The 22,066-nt window shown below is 42.7% G+C and overlaps 2 protein-coding genes and 1 long non-coding RNA gene across 6 annotated transcripts in view; 2 read left to right on the top strand and 1 right to left on the bottom strand.

Annotated features, from left to right (window-relative positions):
- The window catches only part of foxp4 (forkhead box P4), a 91,394-nt gene extending 85,102 nt beyond the window's left edge, over positions 1-6,292 (top strand). For both annotated transcript variants that reach the window (XM_086117720.1, XM_086117722.1), the window contains exons 17-18: positions 852-1,024; positions 1,402-6,292. In XM_086117720.1, coding sequence (XP_085973846.1) covers positions 852-1,024; positions 1,402-1,549 — 321 coding nt within the window. In that variant the 3' untranslated portion in view covers positions 1,550-6,292. The remainder of the gene's footprint in view (positions 1-851; positions 1,025-1,401) is intronic.
- On the bottom strand, positions 736-4,417 carry LOC147201501 (uncharacterized). The gene is made up of 3 exons (XR_015101602.1): positions 4,287-4,417; positions 1,432-1,540; positions 736-1,013 (listed from the first exon to the last, which is right to left on the bottom strand). It is a non-coding gene; the product is annotated as an uncharacterized LOC147201501 (long non-coding RNA).
- A 795-nt stretch (positions 6,293-7,087) lies between the features above and the next one.
- Positions 7,088-22,066, top strand: part of mdfi (MyoD family inhibitor) — a 34,031-nt gene continuing 19,052 nt past the window's right edge. Inside the window, exons 1-2 of one of the 3 annotated variants that reach the window (XM_086118661.1) lie at positions 7,088-7,158; positions 15,719-15,914. In XM_086118661.1, coding sequence (XP_085974787.1) covers positions 7,153-7,158; positions 15,719-15,914 — 202 coding nt within the window. In that variant the 5' untranslated portion in view covers positions 7,088-7,152. Of the gene's footprint in view, positions 7,159-13,947; positions 14,144-14,443; positions 15,407-15,718; positions 15,915-22,066 lie in introns of those variants that run through there. The other 2 variants (XM_086118662.1, XM_086118663.1) reach the window with 2 other exon arrangements.

Consider the following 22,066-nt stretch of genomic DNA (forward strand, 5'->3'; position numbering starts at 1 on the left):
CAGTGTGTTTTGGAGCGCTGACAGACGCTGCCCTCTGTTGGGGCACTTGTTTCCTCCCCCTGAAGTTGACGCTTCACATGTTTGTGCGTGTGTTTATGTTGAGGTTGTGACTCAGTCTCCCTCAACATGCCTGTTGAGGCTCTCGGGTGAACGCACAGACTTTTGACAGCCTCCTCCAAGTGCATGCACGAAGACTTGATGTGGAATGTCCTGTGTATAAGTGCCCCCTAGTGGTTTGCCAAGTCATAGCCTCCCAAAGCATGAAAGTATCATTCCGAGATGATCAAGCACATGGGTGGACAGATTTTACTTCCAAGGGCTTTGTAGGGAAAATAGAGGCATGCAAGGTCCACATCCTTCACCTTCAATACGGTAAAACCAATCCATTGCAATTAGGTGAGCATATGCTAATCAATTATTTCTTGGTTTTGTATACATTCTATTATACACCGTATGCTCAGCGAGGTGATTAAGCAAAAGTCAAGGATTTTTTTAAGGATATTTGGGGTGGCAAACAGTGCCTCGTGTCCGACTAAAAATTGTACTGAGGAGCAGCAGCACATTCACAGCTAAAAAAAAAAAAAAAAAAAAGGAAGTGACCTATGGAATCTTCTCTTGTCCTCCCTTGCCAGCCAGTGTAAAAAGTAAGTTGTACAATGCAGGCGAACATCGTGTGCCGTGTCAAATATTCATGTCAGTACACGCCATGGGCCACCCAAAAAAAAAAAAAACAACTTTTGGCACACGTGATCGAGCATTTTAATCGTTTCCTATGAGCTAAACCCTCATATATCTCTTTTAGACATAAGAGATTTCTGGTTTACATGTCGGCTTTTTGTGTGTGCGTGTAGGCGGCCCTGGCAGAGAGCAGCCTGTCCCTGCTCAACAGCCCTCCTCTGGTGACCCCGCCATCTGCAGCCAGCCTCAACATGTTGCACGTGGGCCATGATGATGTCAGCTCCACCGTGGAGCAGGTCAACAGCAACGGCAGCTGCAGTCCCACCCTCAGCCCTCTGCAGTACAGGTACACATGTACGCACGCACTGACACACATATACACGCGTAGTCTATATTCTATTTTCCCCAATTGCATCTGGAGATGCTCCCAACCAGAGAAATGAATGACCGTTACAACCAATTCCAACCACCCGATGAATTGACCCAATGTCATATAAAGTATGTATTGTAGCAAGTTTGGACAACATGGGAAATTGGAAAAGATGTGATGTTCTTCGATTCAATTTCAAATGGAGTTACTGTAAAAAGTGTGGAATTGAATTTGCTTTAAGCTCGAGGAACCCTGGCTAAAACGAATTTGAATTGCTTCTACTGAAAACGGTACGGTGCGATCAATAAAAAGAGTGTAGATGGCATTCAGTAACGTGTGCACGCCTCCCGCAGCCACGCGGTGCACGTGAAGGAGGAGCCCACCGAGATCGAGGAGGACTGTCGGCCCGTCTCCCTCCTGGCCGGGATCACACATAACCTGCCGTTGCCGAGCGACGACCGCGACCTGGAGGACGACCTCCCCGCCGACGACCTGGAGTAAGACGGGATCCGACAGATGGGATCGGAGGGGGCGGGGCTTAGTCAGAAGAAACAATAGCATCACTTCAGCCAAACGAGAGAAAGGAAAAGGAAAAAAAAAGAAAACGAGAATGTTTTTATTTTGATTTGTCGTTACGAGCAAGCAACCGAGGACGACATTGAGAAACTCCAAACAGGGTTTTGAAGACCTCCGTTACTTTAAGTCTGTGGAGCGCTGCTTTAACTTCAAGTCTCTTTCCGCCAACACACACCTCCACACGTGCACACATCCCCACCGGCGCACTCCTTCACTAGTCGAAGCTTCCTTTTGAAGACCCGAAGACTTCTTTTCCTCCTCACTCAGGCTGCCCGGCTAGCCGTGTAGGCCCACATCAAGGAAAAACACACACATACACACGCGTGTGTGACCATGTGTATATACGTAGATTCGGAGCATTCGCCAGGGGGCTGTGCAGTACAACACCTCGCCATCACCCAAACGCACTTTGGAGTCAATCCTTCATCAGATCCAAAGCAAACGTTTGAGTTTCAGGATGGGAAAAGAGGACGATGCTTTCAAAGAATACCTCGGACTGCGCCCCAACACATCCAGAGAGCTCCCGTCTCCGCATCTTTGCTTGTGAGATATTACAAAAAAAAAAGAAGAAGAAGAAAAAGACAAAAGCCACCCAAAAAGACTGCAAAAGGAACATCCAGTGCTGTCTCTTCTCCTCTGTTTGGGATGGAGAGATGTGTTTGAAACACTCATAGAAGAAATTAGCCGGGAAGTGTCTATAGAAATATTGTGACTTAAAAAAAAAAAAAAAGGAACCTGTCAAGGACATGGAAAAAATGTGGTAGCTTTATCTTTTCCTTTTTTTATTTGATGTTGTTATTCTTTATTTTTGAGGAGCATTATTCCCATGGCGGTGTTTCTGTTTCGATGTATCTTTTCTGCCGTTGCTGGTTTATTTTTGTATCGATTTTGTGTTCGATTTGTGTTCCACACCATTCCGAAAGAGTATGAAAAAAAAAGAAAAGAGAAGCGCAGTATTGTCCCCCTCTCCCTTTCACTCCCAAGTGTAGCACGCTAGAAATTTGGAAATAGCACTTAAAAGTTACCATTATCCAATCAAACTTTTTAACTTTTTTTTTTTTGGTTCGTTTGTTTGTTTTGCGTTTTGTCACATTCATTTATTTCGGTCATTTATTTAGCTGAGAGATATCAGTAATGCTTTAAAAAACAAAAATGATATATAAAAATATATATTAATGCAGTCAGTGAATACCTCATCCCACAAAGGTTCCAATTTCATGAAGAAACAAGGGGGGACTTCTTTGCGTGGGATACCAAAACGTGGCTCCATTCAAAGCTCTGTGCTCGTGATTCTTGACCGTGTCGACGCTAACTGATTCAATGTGTGAGGATGTGTTAAAGGAATATCATGTGAGATTTTTTTTTAATTGTATTTTGTCCCATGAGCAACAAAGCATTGCTTTCTCCACAGTGCCATACTAAATTTAAATTTGTTGTTTTTCAAAACTATTCCCTGCTTTTTACTCCCGTCTTATTTTTGTTACAGGTAACCAAAGAAATACTTAGGAAACCAAAAACCCCGTAGTTTGTTTCACCATCCCCCTATCCTGTTTTTTTTAAATCATTATTTCAGTCTCCTTGTTATTCCTAAAGAACTGGCCAAAAGACAACAAACCAGGAGTTTGAGCTCTTTTATTTTTATTTTATTTTATTTTTTCATGTATTGTTTGAAAGTTAAACACGACTTATAGTGCTGACCATTCCCGTAAACCAAAGTGTGAGAAGCAAACTACAAATTTGAAGTGAAAGCTTTGTTTCGGTTACAAACTGCTCCTATTAGGTATGAGGCCAAATATACAAAGGAGTATTAAAGCGTCACTAAAAAGAATAGAAAAAGTAAAAGTAGGGGGGGGTCCCATTTTGGTTTCGTTAAAGCGTGTCATAGAATGAGCATAAAATTGTAATTTTAAGAACTGAATGTCACGTTAGGTAATAGTTCTTAAATTATTTCTTCTAGACTAGACAATAGAAAAAGATGAGTTTTCAGCAACAGACACAATCAATCCACAGTACACGTCATGCTGATGATCACGTGACAATTCATTTCATTGTTTGTCCAAAATACTAAACGGTAACACCCCCGTCACATTGTGAATTCGTCTCGCAGCATTTTACTTTTTCTCTATTTTCAATGTGGCCCTAATACTCCTTTGGTACAACTAAGTATTAAAGTGCACAGTTCCTCTTACTTAGGCAAAAGAAAAAGCACTTAGAAGTGAAAGCGTGACTCTGCCATGCTCAGGCTAACGTGTGTTCCAAACACAATCGCAGGACAAAGTCATTCCAAATAATGTGTAGCAAAGGAATCTTTCCATAAAGAGGGAACAAAAAAATAATACTCAAACGATACCAATGTAAGAGGACAACAACCAAGGGACGTCGTGTATGAAACAAGTTCACATTTGTCATTCCTAACTTTTGCACTTGACGCCATTTTCTTATTTAATTGAAGAAGCTTTGCGTTCAAACGGCAACTTATTTCTTACGAAAAAAAGAAGAAGAAGAAGCAAAAACACAGACCAAAAATAACACTACCTCCTTTTGGAACTCTGTTCAATACCACCCCCACTACACTCTTCCTCAAAGATAACAATATGTGGAATCCCCGACGCCGTACGTGTGCTCCAACCCAAAAACAAACAAGATGGACTGTAAAGACTACCTCGCCTTAGCTGCGACCTGACGCGCTCTCTGCAGCCCAACGTGTCACTCGAGCGAAGCATGACGGAGAACCCCGTGAGTGGGGCGATGTACTGTTGCAGGGAAACTGTTATCGGGTGTGACGAATTTCGCACACAAGCATACACACACACACACACACACGCACGCACGCACGGGTGGGCACCGAAGCATTGAAGCAGGGCTACATGGGTTCGTGCAAACAGAGGCTCTGACCAAATATCCAAAGACACCCCCCCCCCCCTCCAACTCCCCCAAAAAGCAGTAACCACTCCCCGACAGGACACACACGCAACACACACAAACACACTCTTATCATGGCTCCTTCAGTCCAAACAAGAGGAACTGCTGCATTCATTCGACTATGTAGATGATCTTGTGCTTTAAGGTACACCTGTAAACAAGGCGCTTTTATAACAAAAAAAATGTTCACAGGTCGCCGCGTAACAATTCTTGGCATAACATGATGTATTCTTGTATATTAATGATTGACTTATCTCTCCAGGGCATTCTTTCCTTTCATTTCCGCTGATTTTTTTTCCTGCACCTGTTTAGCTATTGTAAAGCTTGCAGCTCGGGTTCCTATACTGTACTGCTAATGCTGAACTATATGTATTTATCATATTAAGTACTGCGGGTATCTTGGTTTGGATGATTTTCTTCTTTTTTTTCCTCCATATTTTCAGTTCTTCAGAAAAATGTCTGGGACGATGATTTTTTTTTAAAGTGTATTATCGCAGCAACACAAAAAAAGGTTGAAAGAATAAAAGTTAGATCAGTGGTTTTAGGTAAGATCTGTTTGTATATTTATCTTAGCTAGGTCTATTTTGATACTTTTTTTTGTCTCTGTACTGCATTTATGCGTTTTTAAGGAAAAAAAAGAACACAAATGGATAAACTAAAAATTGACTTCATGATGTAATGATACCTCAGAAGGATTTCTTTTTCATTTTTCTCAATGACAGGACCAAAACCTTTGAAAAGAAATCGAGTGTAAGAATATTTAGCATCTCTCCTGCTTTACACAAATGTGGACTGTCTGTTGGTCCTTTCAGGTGCCAACATTGTTTCCCTCTGACCCCAGACCCTTTGTCATTCCTTAGCTGACCTCTGGCCTGCAGAGCTGTCAATCATCCGCGGGCGGGATAGTGGTGTGACTAGTCACACAGTTCCTCTCTTAAAATCCCGCAAAGGCAGATCAAATGCTTGCATTGTTGGCTCATCTTCCTTTTTTGTTTTTTTGTTTTTCTTTTTTGCGTGGTCACGGTACCAAAATGTGGACTGGCGCTCCGAGATGCAGCTCTCCGTCTGACTACCAAAGTCCAAACTCCTGAACTGTAACCAAACCGATACCTTAACCAAACCGAAAGCGAGCTACTTCCAAAAGCCTCCATTGACATCACAGATCACCTTCACTGATAGCTGTTATCTCTTGTACATGTGTGCGATGGACGGCCTCCGTGGCGAAACCGTCGCGCGTGATTGGACGCCTTGCAGACGTCTTTTAAAAGGGGGGAAGGGACTGTCAAAGTGGAGCATGGACGCTATTAAACAAGTCCGAATGACCACTTCAGCTCTCCTCTGGTTAAACCTTAGGAATGTGTGTACATTTTCAGCAGTGACTCTTCAGTGCGATGTTACTTAATTTCACGTTATTGCTTTTGCTTATTTTGTTGCTATTTCTTGTTCTTTGCGAGTGTCACAAGACTTAGAGGCGGGGGGCTGGGCGCAGGTGGCTTCAAGACACAGTGGAGCCTCCATGCCAGGTAGCCATGTTGATGCCAGTCACTGCCCTTTCTTTCATGCTGTATAAAACACACACACGCACACACACACACACGCATATATCTGTGTATTTGTAACCCGAATCTTCTTGTGTCTGTCCATGCAGACAATAAAAAAACTGTACAGTAGGTCTAGTTGCATGTAATCTGTACTAATTATTGACAATGGCATTATAAAATGCAATAAAATACTTATTACACTGTCCCATGTTGAGTCCTTGTTCCTTTAGTATTGATAATTGTGATTTTAAAAAATATACTATTAGTAGAAGCTGTTGTGGTACGAATGTTACATTTATTATTTACTGGGAATTGAAATATATTTAATGGAAAATCTTATCATAGATCAAAAACGAACTCATACTTTATTTTGTGTATGTTTTGTTTTAAAGTGCTAGCTGGCCACAATTGGGATCCAAAACAAGAGCCGTATCAAAATGTCAATCATGCTCAGTTAGATTGACATTGTCATGTGACTGAACAATATCACTGGAAATGGCCAAGCAGAACTTACTATCCATCCATCCATTGTCTCTGCATTTTATATAGTTCAAGTCGGGCTGAGCATATATCAACAAAAAATATCAGGCAAAGTTATATTTAGTAAAATAATTATTTAATTTAGTTGAATTCAGTTTCATAACGTTTTGATTCGGGAAATCGGCACAGATGTGTCATAAAAGCTGTTCGTGTCTTGCACACAGCTGTTTTGAAACATTTACTTCCCAAAATGTAGATTACGTGAAAGATAAATCTTGGTTTACCACATCGTCCAAACTATACCTGCCCAGCAATGTCATGTAAGGCAAAAAAAAAAAGAAAAAGAACATGCCTCAAGAGGAGACGAAAACAAATGCGTAGTTGAGGGTGTGTTGTGATACAAAGAGCAGCCACCAGGAGGAGTAAACAAACCGGACAACACAAGCAGCACGTCACAAACAGGCACACTGAGACAAACAGCCACTGACGCCATCCCGCCAAAAGGGTGAGCCAGAGAGTTCAGAACACTGAGCTACCTGCACATTTTGCGATGGAGTAACAGCGACAGACAGGCGAGATGGATCGATGGAGGTATTTATGCCTTCAAACTACTGTACTGTAGCTCTTGTCACCTTGCTATATACTCCCTTTTCTTTCCTTGTGCTTTCTCTCGGTGCAGTTTCGGCACATGCCCCGCAGCTTATCTTTGAACCTCAGCGCTGCACTCTGCATACGTTGCCACGGGGAGAGGAGGGGAAAGTCGTGGCATGATTTTTTTTGTATTTTGTGGGGAAAGTTGAAACTTTAATATTTTGCTTACAATGAACTGGGAGAAAATCCACTCGCTCGTGACACCGAGGTGCAGGTGACTTTTTACTTTTGGGAGAAGTCTGTTGGAGCCGCGCGTGCAAGCATAAGTACAGCGGCATGTGTACGCAACCCTATGAGGATATGTGCTTGCGCAAGGTGAGCCAGGGTGCAAAGCAACATAAAGAAGTTGTTCTTGGCGTGTCACATTGGTGTTTGGCAGTGTCGCCTTGGCTTTCTTTCGGAATGCTCATCTGGACTGAGTAAATATTAGGTGTGAGGGTATGGCTGAGTTTAGGCTTCACTCGTAGTGCTTGTGAACCATTTCGGTATTTTATACGCATATCAGCTTGCGTGTGCAGTGCTGTGTGTGAAGGGCCCAGCATCATGCAGAGCACTGAGGTCCAGGCAGACCCTATGAGTCACTAAATACGATTAGTGTGCTGTACATCGTGCCATGCTGACATCTTTTTCTCTGCCCGCTTGTACTCACCCTGTCGTACTCACCCTGTCGTCCTCTCCTCCCGTCAACCCTCCCCCCGATGTCTGGCCTGCCACAGTGGGCTGCCCTCCAAACAGCATGTTGACTCACTAAAAACAACACAACCTGCCCAGTTGGAGTACGTCTGCAAGTGTCCGCATGTATCCCTCTCTGATCAACGGGCACTTGGCTTTTCAGTCAATATAATACGTACAGTATGTTAAATACAGTGCACCAGAGCCTAGCCTGTTTTTGGTTGAAACGCTCACCTATGCTCAAGCCAAAGCAATAAATGTATCACATCAGCACAATTTTGTGACACTTTGGTGCCAAGGAACTGTGCTCCCATCTTTTTGGAACTTTAGGCTATTGTAGACTTAAAGGGGAGATACGATACGAAAACCTTTATTAGTCTCGCAATGGAGAAATTCCCAATTCACAGCAGCAAAGTTATGAAAGGAAGAAGTAGAACAACAAATTATAGGAGCTGCTGGAAAGGCAGCCACTCTCGCGGCGCCATTTTGAAGTCAAAATAACACTTGCACTTGCTCATAGATTTTTCGCTATTTTCCGCCCCCTTGTGGGGGCATTACAAGTGGTCTTGAAGGATTTTGCTCATAAAAGTTGAAGTGAGAGGTTATTGATTTCAAGAAATGTTGACATCTTCAATGTTCCAAGAGCTCTATAATTAGGAGTCAAGATTCGCTCACTTTTGGAGGCAAGTTACTGAAAGATGCGCATGTCCTTGCTTTGCTAGGTGAGTCACTAAAAATGCAAGCTAGCAAGCAACGGAAGTTTTGCTGGACAATCGACGTTTTTCTACCTTTTGTCTTGCTAATGAATTGACGTTAAATGAAAGTCTCAATGATTTAGTATTCTTTGAAAGATGCCTGTAGTACGAGTAGGAAAACAACCATTCACACAATCGGTCCGATTAGTCTTCAGTGACACGAGCATTCATCTTTTTGGAAAAAAAAATCCACGGCAGTGTGAGGAGAACATGCAAACATCTCACGGGAGGGATGACATTCAATCCTTGGTTCTCTCGACTGTGATGCAGATGGGCTATGCGCTAGGTCACCGTGCACTCCCATTTTGATGTAACACTCATGTGTTTTGTTGTTGTTTTTGTTTTTGGTCTATATTAATACTTTGTGTTCTGGAAATGGGCACGACAAAACGGAATCAGAACAAAACCAGCTCTAAAAGAGAACGCAGCGGGTTACAGCAAAGAAAGGATTTAATTATAATTGTGTTTCTTCTTTTCTTCTTTGCTGAATTCCGAGTCAAGGTTCACGCTTTCCTGCTGGTGCCCGTCATTTGAGGACACACAATCATTTCAAATGCACTGCGTTCATACAATGCCTTTCATGAATAACATTCACAAAGCTCAGCCATTATCGACGACTTCTTCAACTGACAATCTATTTTATAATATTGGGCGAAATGAAATAAAGGAGCAACAATGCAAAGCTTGTCTCTATCTCGGGGTATGTTATTTTGATTTACAATGTTGATTTTGCTGTGAATGCTGTCAAAGAGAGACAGGAAGATGTGAAGGGAGGAAGAGAGACTGACAGACAGGCAGACAGATAGACAAACCTCACATTGAGAAAACAAAATCAAACGGACAAAGTGCGATTTCTTCGAGCTGTGTATTTGCCACTACCAGTTTAATTTTGTTCAAACTCACAAAAAAAAAACCCCAAAAAACAAAAGAGACTTAAACATTGTGTACGTAACCACAAACGAGCTCAACCAAACCAACTAGCACACTTTATTGGTTCTCGTAAAAGGTTTTGGATGCAAAAAACAACAACAAAAAAGCAAACGCACATAGGAGAGGTCAAGAAATGGCGAGGACTGATTCATGCAAATACACATTGACCATTTTAGAGAGCGAGAAAGAAAGAAAGAAGACCACAGCTGCAGAACAAAAGCATCTTTGTGAGTGATTGGAACCACATTTTCGACCTCTTCCTCCTCCTTCTTCTCTTTCTCCTCCTCTCTCCCACCCGACATCTCCGAACCGCTCAAACAATTTGCGCCTAAGGTTTAATAACGATTCTGTGTGAGCATGCGGCTCGAGTTTGACTGGTTTGCACACAAACAAACCTTCTCTCGTGTCGGTCCAAGTGCCGGTGAAGTAGTAGGGCAGTGGAGCAGTGCTTTCCTCAGTCCTCCTCCTGGCGAGGTGAACTTGCTTTCTCTCACTCTCTCGCTCAGTCTGGCTCTGAGCACAGTGGAAAGCCTCAGAAGAAGCCTCAGAGGCCCGAGCCAAACAACGAGCATGTCTGCGTCCTATGAGAAAAGTAGAATTGCTTGAAATATACTCGAGCGTGGCCCGGCTCCCCTTTGTGAGGACAACGTGCCCTTGTGCACAGGAGGGAGCACACCGTCTTCTCTTTAATATGCATCTGTGCTTGAGAGCAAGCGCTCAGTAGGAGTTGGTTTGACTCACGCAGAAATGCTAATTTTTAAGTATCAAGTGTCCCTGTAGGTGGACTACAAGGTAGACTTATCTACGCCGAGACCCGTTTTTCTCAGTTTTTCATAAATGTGTGTGTGTGTTTTTTTTAATGTCTCGAATTTGTAAAAAATCTCATTTTTATTTTTCACTCATGAATTTTTCGGTGAATGTGCATATGAACTGGTTGGGTTCAGTACCTCTAACAAGGTTAAGAACCACTGATTTAGCTATAATCTGCTGAGCAACGAGGACGTTTATCTTCTTTGTGATTGCTTTAAATTGATTCAGGTGCATGAATGTGCAATTATAATTAAGTTCCGCCTACTCTCACAGCCTCTTGGTTTCACATCCTTTTGTTAGTATTAAATGTGCTACATTATCCTTCCAAGCAATGGATTAGCCAGGAGCCACTTAGCTTATCAATTAAATGCTAGCTTAACTTTTAAAACACCAAAATCAATCTGCCAGCACCAGATTGACCTAATAGCAGATTTTATACAATAAGGGACAACCATATGTGCAGAGTAAATATGCTAGCTTTTTATAAGCTAGCTACTTCATGTTACATTGAATCTTTATGCTAACTTAATTGGTAAAATAACTGTTTTCGTGTTGAAAACACTGTTTTCGTGTTTCGTGTTGTTTCGCTCTTTCCTAATGGCGTATAATTCATGGACTACATATGTGCTGTTACCCAAGTGAACACTAAAATAATACCTATTGTGATAGCAGCCACGACTGATTCATAATTGGAGAATGATTTCAATGAAGTGTTAGAGGTGAGGAATGTGGAACGACACTGTCATATTTGCCTGCTCAGTGCGCACGGCCGCTGGATAGCTTGGCCCTGTTCACCTCAGAAATAGACCAAAAGATGACCCCTCCACCACCACCACCACCACACCCCCACCCCCGCATCACAAGATCTTCACCCTGGTGCACACCATCACTGTTTCTAATGTGTTGAAGTGAGAATATCAAACAGTATGGTCGTTTCAATTAGCATAAAGCCACGAATGCCTTCACGAGCACCATGTGTCAATCATTCCACACTTAAATACACGGTGTGCACGAAATGTTCCAGGACAGGTGTCACAAAAGACAAATTGTAAATCCAAACGACACGTTTTTACCTTCAATGTAATCCCCCTGTAATCTAATGCACTCCTGATTGGATTCTTACGATATCCTTCGCAGCTCTGCTGCCATGTTTTAACAACATGTCTCTGTGAATCAACTCACTTGGATCCAAATTGGGTGAGGAGGGAAGTTGCTGCAGCATGGCGACGTTCTGCTCAGCCAGGATCTCTCCACTGCTTATGGCATCGTGAGTTGGTACACTCAACGACACTCACTTCTTGTCGTGCACTGAACGAAATTAACCCCGCAAAATCTTTTTCGAGATGTTCTGATTTATTGTCTGGCACCACATTGAAATTTGTATTTGACATACAGTACGTATCTACTTTTCGGATGCACCTTGTTTGTTTCATGGTCTTGTGACACTTTTATGGATTTTCTACTTCATGTTTTGGGGAGTTCCCTTTTTCTAAGAAGATTAAGCAGTTGAAATGGCAGATATGTTTTTGAATTTATTTTCCAGTTCCGAGAAAAATCTTCAGATTTGATTGCGTAGCAGAAATAATGCCGTTCTAGTGCCTTACCGAGACATTTGAGGAATCGATTTCTTTGTGTTTGTCAATGTTTCCCAAACTTGATTGACACATTTTACATGGGGGGGGGGAAGAGAACATTTAATTGTTCTGCCTGGCACTATACATTGCTGGCATATATAGTTGAACTAAGAGACTTTATTAATTGTCGTTCATCAATAATATTTGGACAAATACAGTGAGATTGGATGATCTCCCTCGGCACATCTGTTCATAGTTCATGGAACACAAATGTGCCATGGCACAGTGGTTGGGAATCACTGGTTGACCAAATATGGTTCCGTGCCCTATAAAGGGCCACCGGGAGAGTATATGGGATGCTGTGGTGAGGCTTAAATGTTGGGAATGTGGGTTATTGAGCCTTCCACGTGTTCCTTTGCTTATAAGCAGAAAGGTATTCCATTTGCCTTTCTGCTATCGTACTTCAGAGTCTTTGTTTCAAATAAACCTGAATGTGTACGTCACAAAGATAGTCTGCCCAATTAAACTGGAACTGGAACAGTCCTCAATGCAAAGAACAAACAAACATGCAAACTCTGACACGTTTTTGTGTGTGTGTGTGTGTGTGTGTCTCAGAAAAGCTGCAGACACCTCACTGTCAGACCTTTAGCAGGCTCAGATGAGTGATTGGGAGGCCAAATTGAAGAGGGCAACGGGTTGTTGACAAAAATGGAAACGTGCCTGAAAGGCCTCCAAAGTTTTGCTGCCTTCCCAAGGGCTTCGCACATCAATCAAAGAGCACGCTCTCATCAGCTGCAACCTTCGGGTGTTGACATGTGCCGACTATCCTGCGATGGGTTGGCTCAGTTGTTTCTTTAATGTCCTGTGCAGGCGTGTGCTAAATATTGCAAATATGTGCTACACAAATTGTACCGTTCAAACCACCAGCAAAAGAAACCCAAGAAGTTGTCCCTCAAGTCGGAGTTGTCAATTCCTCTTTTTCAAACTTTGCGGTGGGATGTCTCACGATATCAGAGCTGTCTTCCTTTTGTCAGCTCTCAACAAACAGTTGACTTGACTTGTTGACGACTAATGCTACCGTCTGTCAATTTGATAACTGTTTTTTTGAAAATTCTACACCAGATCTTTCTTCTAAATCTAAAAACGGAAAAATATGGGTGCATCTTTCCGACAGTCTGGATCACTGATTCCCAACCATTCTGAAACGTCCATGCAGTTGCTGCAAATGTCAGTATGATTGGTTGTTTGTCTCAATATGTACCATGACCTTGTGCTAACCGTCCACTATGAGGCATGCAGTTCAAATAAATATGTCTCAAGAAACTGAGGACTATTTTCTTTGTCGCCAGACTTGGGGGTTTGAAAAAGTGTGCAAACATGTTGTGTGTTTGGATTTTGGGGGGCGGATGTGGGGGGGGGGGGGGGGATAAATATCACAGCAATGACTCATCCTGATACTTTCTGTTGACTATCGTGCCCATAAAGTTAGCGCTTCAACGTGTCGGTGTGTAGCTACCTGTATTGCTGCCATCTGCGACAAACAAAGTCTGTTATTAATGTGAAAACATGTGGTTACCGGCCTCGTAATTCACAGGCATGAAAGCTCACCCGTAGTACGAGCTGACTGCTTCGGGTTAAGAGTTAATGATGACAGGATTGTATAGCTCAGCCCAAAGCAGTTCGTAGCCTGGAGGAAGCACAATCACTGGAGTTTCCTGCCCCAAAAGCTGCCGCACGCTGGGACCGTGAAGGTAGCACGCACACCCATAGAAGTCCGATTTTTACTCGCGTGAGAGCGAGAAAAGCTTGCAGTCACAACTTTTTTTCCCACCCCCTTTCTTTTTCTCTCCCAGCGAGTTTGCCAAAAGCGTCCCAACATCTGGAGGACGAGGGGCGAGCCGGAGAAAGTTTTTCGGGAGGCGGGGAGGAAGAGTCGGGGGGGAAAACGGGGATCTCGACTGGAGGAAAATGCACTGAAAAATTACGGGGTGTTTTTTTTTTTTTTGGTGGGGGGGGGGTGCACTTAACCGGCGCGCAGTGGATAAGATCCGTGAAAGTGTGTAGATAAGAGTGGAGGGGGGCGAGGAGGAGGACTCGGAGGGTGAGAGAAGCCCACCTGGAGAGGTCAGAGAATGAATTAGCCAAAAGCTTCGATATTCCGCGACCCATCCACACACACACAAGGTGAGCTCGTTTCGTCGTCTTTGTTGTTGTCGTGTGGCGTAAAACCACGTTCGATTGCGAGCTCATGAAAGTTCTTCTCACTCGAGTCCTCAGCATGCAGGGACTCGTTAAGGGAAGCAGACGCGTGCAATTAAAGCAAAGCCAACAGTGTTTAACTCGCAACTATCGTGGTAAAAGTTGCCTGAGTTTGAAAGTGTCCTTTTTACGTGACTGGCTTGACTTCTTTTTTGTGAGGGGAGGGCGGGGAGGAGAAACGAAACCGTTTCACCTTCCTTCCCAATTGAACTTTATTGATGAATTTGGGATTGCGTGCGCCGATTGCGGGGTTTGCAAATACATAAACGTTGGTTTGTTCGACTCTTTTAATGCCGAAAGTCGTCAAGGTAGTGAAACAGCGGGAGCGCGCAAATGTCTGGCCGGCTGAGTGGCACGCGCACGCCAAACACACTGGCACGTGATTGAACTCGAGCTCCAGTTTTCGCATCGATCGAGATTGTTTGCATCGTTGTTGTTTTCATCACGGTTCGTGTTTCATATCCAACTGAAGAAACTCTGAATTGAAAGGTCACATTTGGTGTTCTGTCCGGCTGTCGTCTCTTGATCAAACTTGACATGCTGTAACACTGAATATATTGATTGCGGGTAAATAATTATTTGCACTTCCTGATGGTGACATAGTAAATTACAAAAAATAACACGCTGAATGACTTTTTTGATGACTCACGTGCTCACATCCAGCATTCTCTCCCTGTCATTGTCAAAACACCACATGGTGGAATGTCCGACTAACTCAAGACCTGTTTGTCAACCGTTGCCATTAATCTTCCTTTCGCCAAAGCGTTCTAACCCGTTTGAGTTATTTTCTCATTTTAATAGAGAATCCCCTTTTATTCTCCATTCAAATGAGCTTCTTGACAATCGGTTCAGAGTCGCTGGTTTTCTCAGATTTGTTAAGAGTTTTGAAACAACTTGAACCTGACTGGAAGTTTTGTGGATCGACTATTGAAGTTCTTGTCAAGGTGCCATATGCAAGATCTTAATGAGCAAATAGGGGCACAAGAACCACAGGGCTCCCTTAGACCGTATGCAAAATAACCACTTCCAATACATAGGGAGGCTTATAAAATATTTTGTAAATATATTTTAGACTCTCAAATAATAAACCGGGAAGGGCTTAACTGCTGCTACACACATTTCTGATGGGACTAAAGCACGCCCCGGCCACAGTGTAGGGCCATCCCTGCAGAGCAACTACTGTTTCCGGTGAGTGCCTTGATAAAAGGTAAATATTTTCCATGTAAAAGCAATTTCCAATAGAACGGCAGCATTGAAGCATTTCATGTTAGAAAAACACCGTGAGTCAAAACCAAACATGATGACGCCTTTCCAGTATTGAAAGAAAACATAAACTGTCTGCTGTGTCTTTTTACTACTTTAAGAATGTCTTAATCGTGCTGGTGAAAAAGGTTCAATCTCCCACTATGAATCACTGAACACAATAAGCATTTGCTCGTGTTATTCATATCACAATCATTTTCCCCGCACTGATAGTGTTTAACCATCCCTTTCCCTCAGGCTAGCTCTCGGGCCCCTCCACCTCCTCGGAAAAGAGCCAGGCCTACGCCCATGGATGAGGAGAGGAGTGCTCCTGCCATCTCCCCAGAACCGCCAGATGATGGGGACCCGTGTCCAGCAGCGCCCTTGACCAGTTTACACATAAATGCCAACATCGAGATTGAAAATAGCACCTTGAGCCCAGCGACAAGTCGTGGTAAGATAACAGGTTCGATCTTTTGAAATTGTAAGCGAAACATTACAGAAACGATGGCTTGATTAAGCTGTGTGAAGCATTTTGGGATTCCTCGAAGAAAAAGGATCTTTCAGTTTGAGTGTAAGCAGATTTTTCATGAATGTAAACATCGTTAGTGATCACAGCGGACTAGTGGTGAGCACATCTGCCTCACGGTTCTGAGGTTTCAAGTTCACATCTCAGCTTCGGGCTTCGTGTGGAGTTTGCGTGTTGATCCCAGGCTTGTGTGGGGGTTTTCTCTCTGAATTTACTGCCACGTTACAAAAAAAAAAAAAAAGCAAGTTGGGTTAATTGAAGAGTCTAAATTGTCAGTAAGTGTGAATGTGAACATGTGTGCCCAGCTCTTTAATGCAGATGACTCTTCTCGCCCCGGGTCAGCTTGGGTAGGCTTCAGGTCACCCGCAATCCTAGCGAGGGAAAAGCAAAAAAATGTCATTTGCTGTGACCGCCTGTAAATGCGACCCTTATACCGTAACATAACTGGGAGCCTTCTTCATTTCTTTTTTTTCCTGTTTGTTCACCCAAAGCTGTCCGTGATTTGTGATATTGTCACAGATTTAAAAAAAAAAAAAAGAAGCAAATTAGCATGTAAAATGACAGGATGAAGGCTGAGCTTAGTTCAAATGGGCTGGCTAGAAGGGAATTTGTCTGATGTTGTGCAGAACAGGGTCACTATTGGGCCAATAAATCTGTGGTTGGAATGGTAGAATCTCTGATTCACTATTGAGATTTGTGCCACAGTGTTTTTTGTTTTTTTTTAGCATTCGCTGCTCCCGCATTAAATGATTTTGTGGCTCTGAGCTTGGCTTTGCTTTTGGGGGGGGAAATAGTTGCTTCCTCTTGTGATGACGATAAGAGCCACAACAGTTGCTTGCTCATGGGTTTGTGCTTCCTTGATTGACGTGAGAGGGGAGTCAAGATGAATTCAGCTCATTGGAAATGCATCACGTAGCTACGCATCTGCAGGTCCAACACTCGTGTCGGGTTGAAAATGACCCAAATTGGGTTGTTTTGCTTTATTCATTTGACCCAACTTTTTAAAAAAGCTGCCTCAATCCCTTCTTGACCCAACTGTTCTGAGAATGACCGTAGGAACTGTGAGGGAAGCGTGTGCAAAGATTGACATGTTATGTTGCCATGGCACCCTGCAACAAAACTCTTCCATGAAAGCTTTTAGTTTTTGTTCCAACATTGACGTTTGTTGTGCTGGCTACTGTCTGGTTCATCCGACATTCATATTGTGGGATTAGGAAGATTGTCGTTTCGAATGAAAATACCTCAGGAAAGCCTTTTAAGTTATTAAAAAAAAAAAATAGCAGGGTGGTGCCTCAACATGTTCTTTGACTGACTTTACCTGTGCAAACTCGGGAACCCATCGCAAAATACGACTGGGCTTCTTCCATTCAAGCTGGGCTGCCTGCCTGCCCGCCTGCGTGTGTGTTGCGGGTATGTAGGTGAGCCAGGGCGGGGAGGAGACGATTGGTCAGGCTACCACAGAGAGCAACAAGGCCTTGCTTTCAGTGCTCCACTTCTCCCCCAAGCCCCCCCCCCCCCCCACTCCCGTTCATCTAGAGAACGCAGGACTTTTTGGGGACAACGCAACATGCACAACTACAGTGCAAAACACATCTGACAGAACACCAGATACAGTATTTGCCTAGCCAGCACACACTCATTAAAACTGTTTTCTCTTGCAGTTTGCATGACCAGCCCATGACACGACAGTGCGTCTCTTTGATTTCCTACTAAGTGGCGCAAGACTTGTTCACCCCCCTGTGCTGATGTCATGCTCAAAGATGCTTTCAAAACGCAAATATAACAAGACCAACAATTGTTGTCTGAGTAGCGCTGTAACCCTTTTTTTTTTTTTACAAACAAGCAAATGCAAATAGAATAATAACTGTATACTGTATATTGTTTTTTTGAGGAGCCTGAGAAAGACTTTCAGACCTTGAGCAAGAGAAAACACTCAGTCCGATTTTTCAGATGCTGAAAAAGTCTTCTTGTACACAAAATTACTCGTACAGTGGTACCTCTGCTTACGAAATTAATTGGTTCTGGAAGAAAGTTTTCAACTCGAAAATGTTATAAGTGGAGACGTGTTTTCCATGTAAATGCCCTAATCCGTTCCAAGCGCCCCCCCCCCAAAATTCTGACATAAATGTTTTCTAAAGCATAAAAATGCATTAAAATATGTAACAAATACATGTTACAAATGAGATTATTGCGCAATAAATGAGAGTTTTGCATAATGTAAAAAAAAGAATAAAGGGTAAAAAATGATGGTCATTTAACTTTTAACTGCGTCCTCCTCGTTTTTTTACCCTCTTTAGTTCATGTTGTCTCTCCGAAGTGGTTTTTGCCCGGCGTTTTGTAAAGAACTGATCCAAGGACGTTTGTTTTTGTCGGCATTTCACAAGCCTTCGAAAATGCCCCAGGCAAACATCAGCATAGTGAGCTGAGCGTTCGCCCGACTGGTGAACACTTTTTCTGGGTGATTCACATCTACGTAAAACTATCGGAACCTCATGGACAGAGAGGAGAATGACGAGGACGTTGCATAGACGCATATCTATCTATCTGTCTACGAACATAGACACAAATGGTAGAGGTCCGTCTTAGCCAATGGGATGCCAGGAAGATGCTAAGTAATAGCCAATGACAGAGCAGCTATAAGTATGTTGCGTTCAAGAAAATCGGAACTGCGAGTTGCAGCCCATACTGTATTTTTACCTTTCGTATCTTGAAATTTCTTTGGTAACAAGAGGCAATATTTTCTGGTTGAGGCATTTCATAATTTGAAGAAACTGTATTCTGACAAATGGCGAATAGCAGCTTTGTCAAATTGACATCTTTTCAGGAGTGCCAGATTTAGCTGCACAAATCGAAATCGACCCTCAATCTTTATATTGAGGCAGTGATTATAAAACGAACCCAGCGCTCGGACAACAAATATATCAACGGAGATTATGTTTTCAAGCCATTTTGGTGTGGCGTAATTTGCGAACTGAAATGACACGATTTATACCAAAGTGTACACAATTTGATGATGAATGTGTAGCGACCCAGCATGCGTAACAGAGTGCAGAGAGATGTCTATATAGCGATTCAGTCATCCCGCCTGATTGTGTTTTCAGCCTTTCCTGCTCGAAGTAAGTCAAGCTCCCCTCAGCAGCTCCAAGGCCACGAAATGGTGCCGTGTTTTGACAGATGTGCGCTCCTCGCTGTTGGGAATGTTGCTCTCTCGCAGACATGAAGATGCAATGAGGCTATCTGTTTACGTAGGAAACCCTCAGCGCCATATGCTAACCCCTCATTCATTTTTACCACTGGCATCTCTCTTTTTTTTTTTGCCTCCTCTTCAGTGTTTTTGACCCACTTCTCTCGTGCTACTTTATCATTTATACTTTATTCCTTTACTAATGACTTGATTTGCGTGTATATATAGCCGATGATATTTCCGTGATATTTTCACTGCGTCATTGTTTTCGGAGTCAGTACCACAGAATTTTATTGCTTCCTCTTGTTGTTTACAGACAAGTGGTTCACGTACTGTCGCCGAACGCACTCAATTTTCACAGTTTGCGAGCATTTTGTACCTGACTGACCGCCGGGGCGGTGTCGAAACCAATTCCAGTCTATTGAGATAAACATTTAGAAAAAACGATGGATGTAATCCGTTTTTGGTTACATTTGTTGATTGTAGTCATTGTTGATTTCTTTTTACGAATACACTCAGTTTGTACAATGAGGTCCAACGCAAGAGCTGTCTGAACACAACTGCGTTCAGAACGATAACGCTGTTTAGGTACAATACTTTACAGCAGTGTTTTGAAAAAGGTCTCTTTAGATTCTCGCTGGAAAAAAAAAAACCCAACTGAAACTGTCCACAGGACTCGATGCAATTGACATTATGTTTTTACATTTTTAAACATTTTAAGTTCATCTGCCGGATGACTGGCTTAGTTGGCTGCAACGCCTGCCGCCTGTAACAGCCGACAATGAAAATAAATGAATTGATCTTTCCGTTTGTCCAGGTCTACGCCAAACTGTATCGGGTTACTCCTTGGCCCATGCACCACTCCGCTCTCACTAACCATGTAAACATTAAAAGCAAATCAACAGACAGTGATGAAAACCAGGCCTAACTTAATTTGTGCTTGGCTGAGTTCATTATTTCAATATCTTCTAAAAACTAATAAGTGGCTTTCTAATGGGTGTGGGATTGATTTAGTGAGGTTTCATTGTTATCTATTGACAAATTCAACACGTTGAACCGCATTGTTCGCCTCTACTGTATGCTCTCTCACAGAACGACAACGTAATTGTGACAATAAATAACTTGAGTGGCATTTCAACTGCGGCCGCTTTCAGGGTCGACCCAGCGCTCTGTAAACAAGTACCAATTTGGAAACAGCTTTTGGGTTGCAGGACTTGAATCACACCATCCTGCATGAGTCTGAGGCGGAGTCGTCAAGATTTAGTTCATCTTTCAATGATTATAATTCTTCTTTTATATATTGACCCTTTCACACACCAATAATGGCAACCTGATAACATGATGAGCTGTCCACTGTAGTGACCGCTGTCCCTAAAAGAGTTAAATTATGTTTTTTGGGTTGGGTTTTTTTTTTTTCGAAAAACAAGCTGCAGTCTAAATATTTTGATATTTAGTTTGATCATCTCATGTTTGTTCCATCGCGAAACTGCAGTATGGTCTCTCCTGTGCTGTGTTGGGATGCAACTATGAGCCCTGCTTGTCTCATTTGAGTCACAGAGGTTCATTGAGGCCAATGTCGAATTTAGTTTCCCACTGAGATTGAAATAACCAAGGTGCAATTTGGGGCATTTTTTACAGCGTATTTGAAGTACAGAAATGGAGGAGGGAGACTTCCTCCCACACCTCGCAAACGTCTGAGAAAGTGTTGCTCTCGCTCACAAGCACACCAACACACATTTACCGATGACAGACTGTGTCAACACCACGTGAAAGGCAAGAAGCAAACTTTCACGACAAACCATTTGGTTTTGAATTCATCTTCAAACCATCTGAAGCCATCTTTTACCGTATTGTTTCCTGATTCATTTCAAATTGTTGCCAGTGTCCTTGAGCTCCCCAAGCTGTGAATTCTCTCAAAAATATTCGAGTTCTGCCTGAAGTTCTTTTGTACCACTGCTTCCGTCATGTTTAGATGTGAAACTCTCCAGCGCATTTGCGTGCACAGTACCTGACGGGCAGTGTGCGTGATACTGAATTGATCCGTGCTTTGCCATCAGGTGTTCTATCATTTTCAGGAACACACCATATCGACTCAACAATGTGCCGTGCTTACTATTTTAACAACTCTCGTCACTATTTGCAGTCTACCGTATTTTCCGCACTCTAAGGCGCACCTAAAAGCATTCAATTTTCTCAAAAGCCGACACTGCGCTTTATAATCCGATGCGCCTTAAACGTGGATCAACATTCTGATGTCTTGGACGTAGCATTTTAAATGTTCGGTAAAGCGCTTTGTTACGGCTGCTGCAGTTGTGAAAGTGCTCTATAAGTAAAGCTGTATTGTATTGTATTCCCTTTAGCGTAGCTCCATCTAGTGGATGCATAACGCAACCACAGCCACTATTGTAGCTTTTATTCTATGTGCCTTATAATGAGGTGTGCCCCATATACTGTATGAAAACAGTTTTAAAATGGGCCTTTTATTGAAGGTGCGCCTTATCCTCTGAAGTGCCTTTATAGTGCGGAAAATACAGTAATTTTACCAGTGAATGACAATTACAATTGTATTAGATTTTTATTCTTGTTTTCTGGAAGATGTTTGTCTTCTGAATACCCATTTCACATATTTCTTGGTGAACATTGAAAAATGCAAGCCGTGCCGCCAATCACAGCAAAGGCCACGTTGATGGCTTTTGAGGCGATCCAGGGAAAAAATTCGGCTTTTACAGTGAACTATGTCACAACATTTACAGAAACCCTCAGTGGAACTTTTACTTGTTAAAATAAGGATGTCTGCCCGTTTATAGCACTTCTACTCATTTTAAGGATGCTGCTTCACACATTCAGCAATTACTTAATGTTATGAAAGAATATAGTATAGGTTATGGTGCTG

Source organism: Hippocampus guttulatus, chromosome 8, assembly GCF_054856545.1.
Source record: "Hippocampus guttulatus isolate MCC_2025c chromosome 8, RoL_Hgut_1.0, whole genome shotgun sequence".
Lineage (NCBI taxonomy): Eukaryota > Metazoa > Chordata > Actinopteri > Syngnathiformes > Syngnathidae > Hippocampus > Hippocampus guttulatus.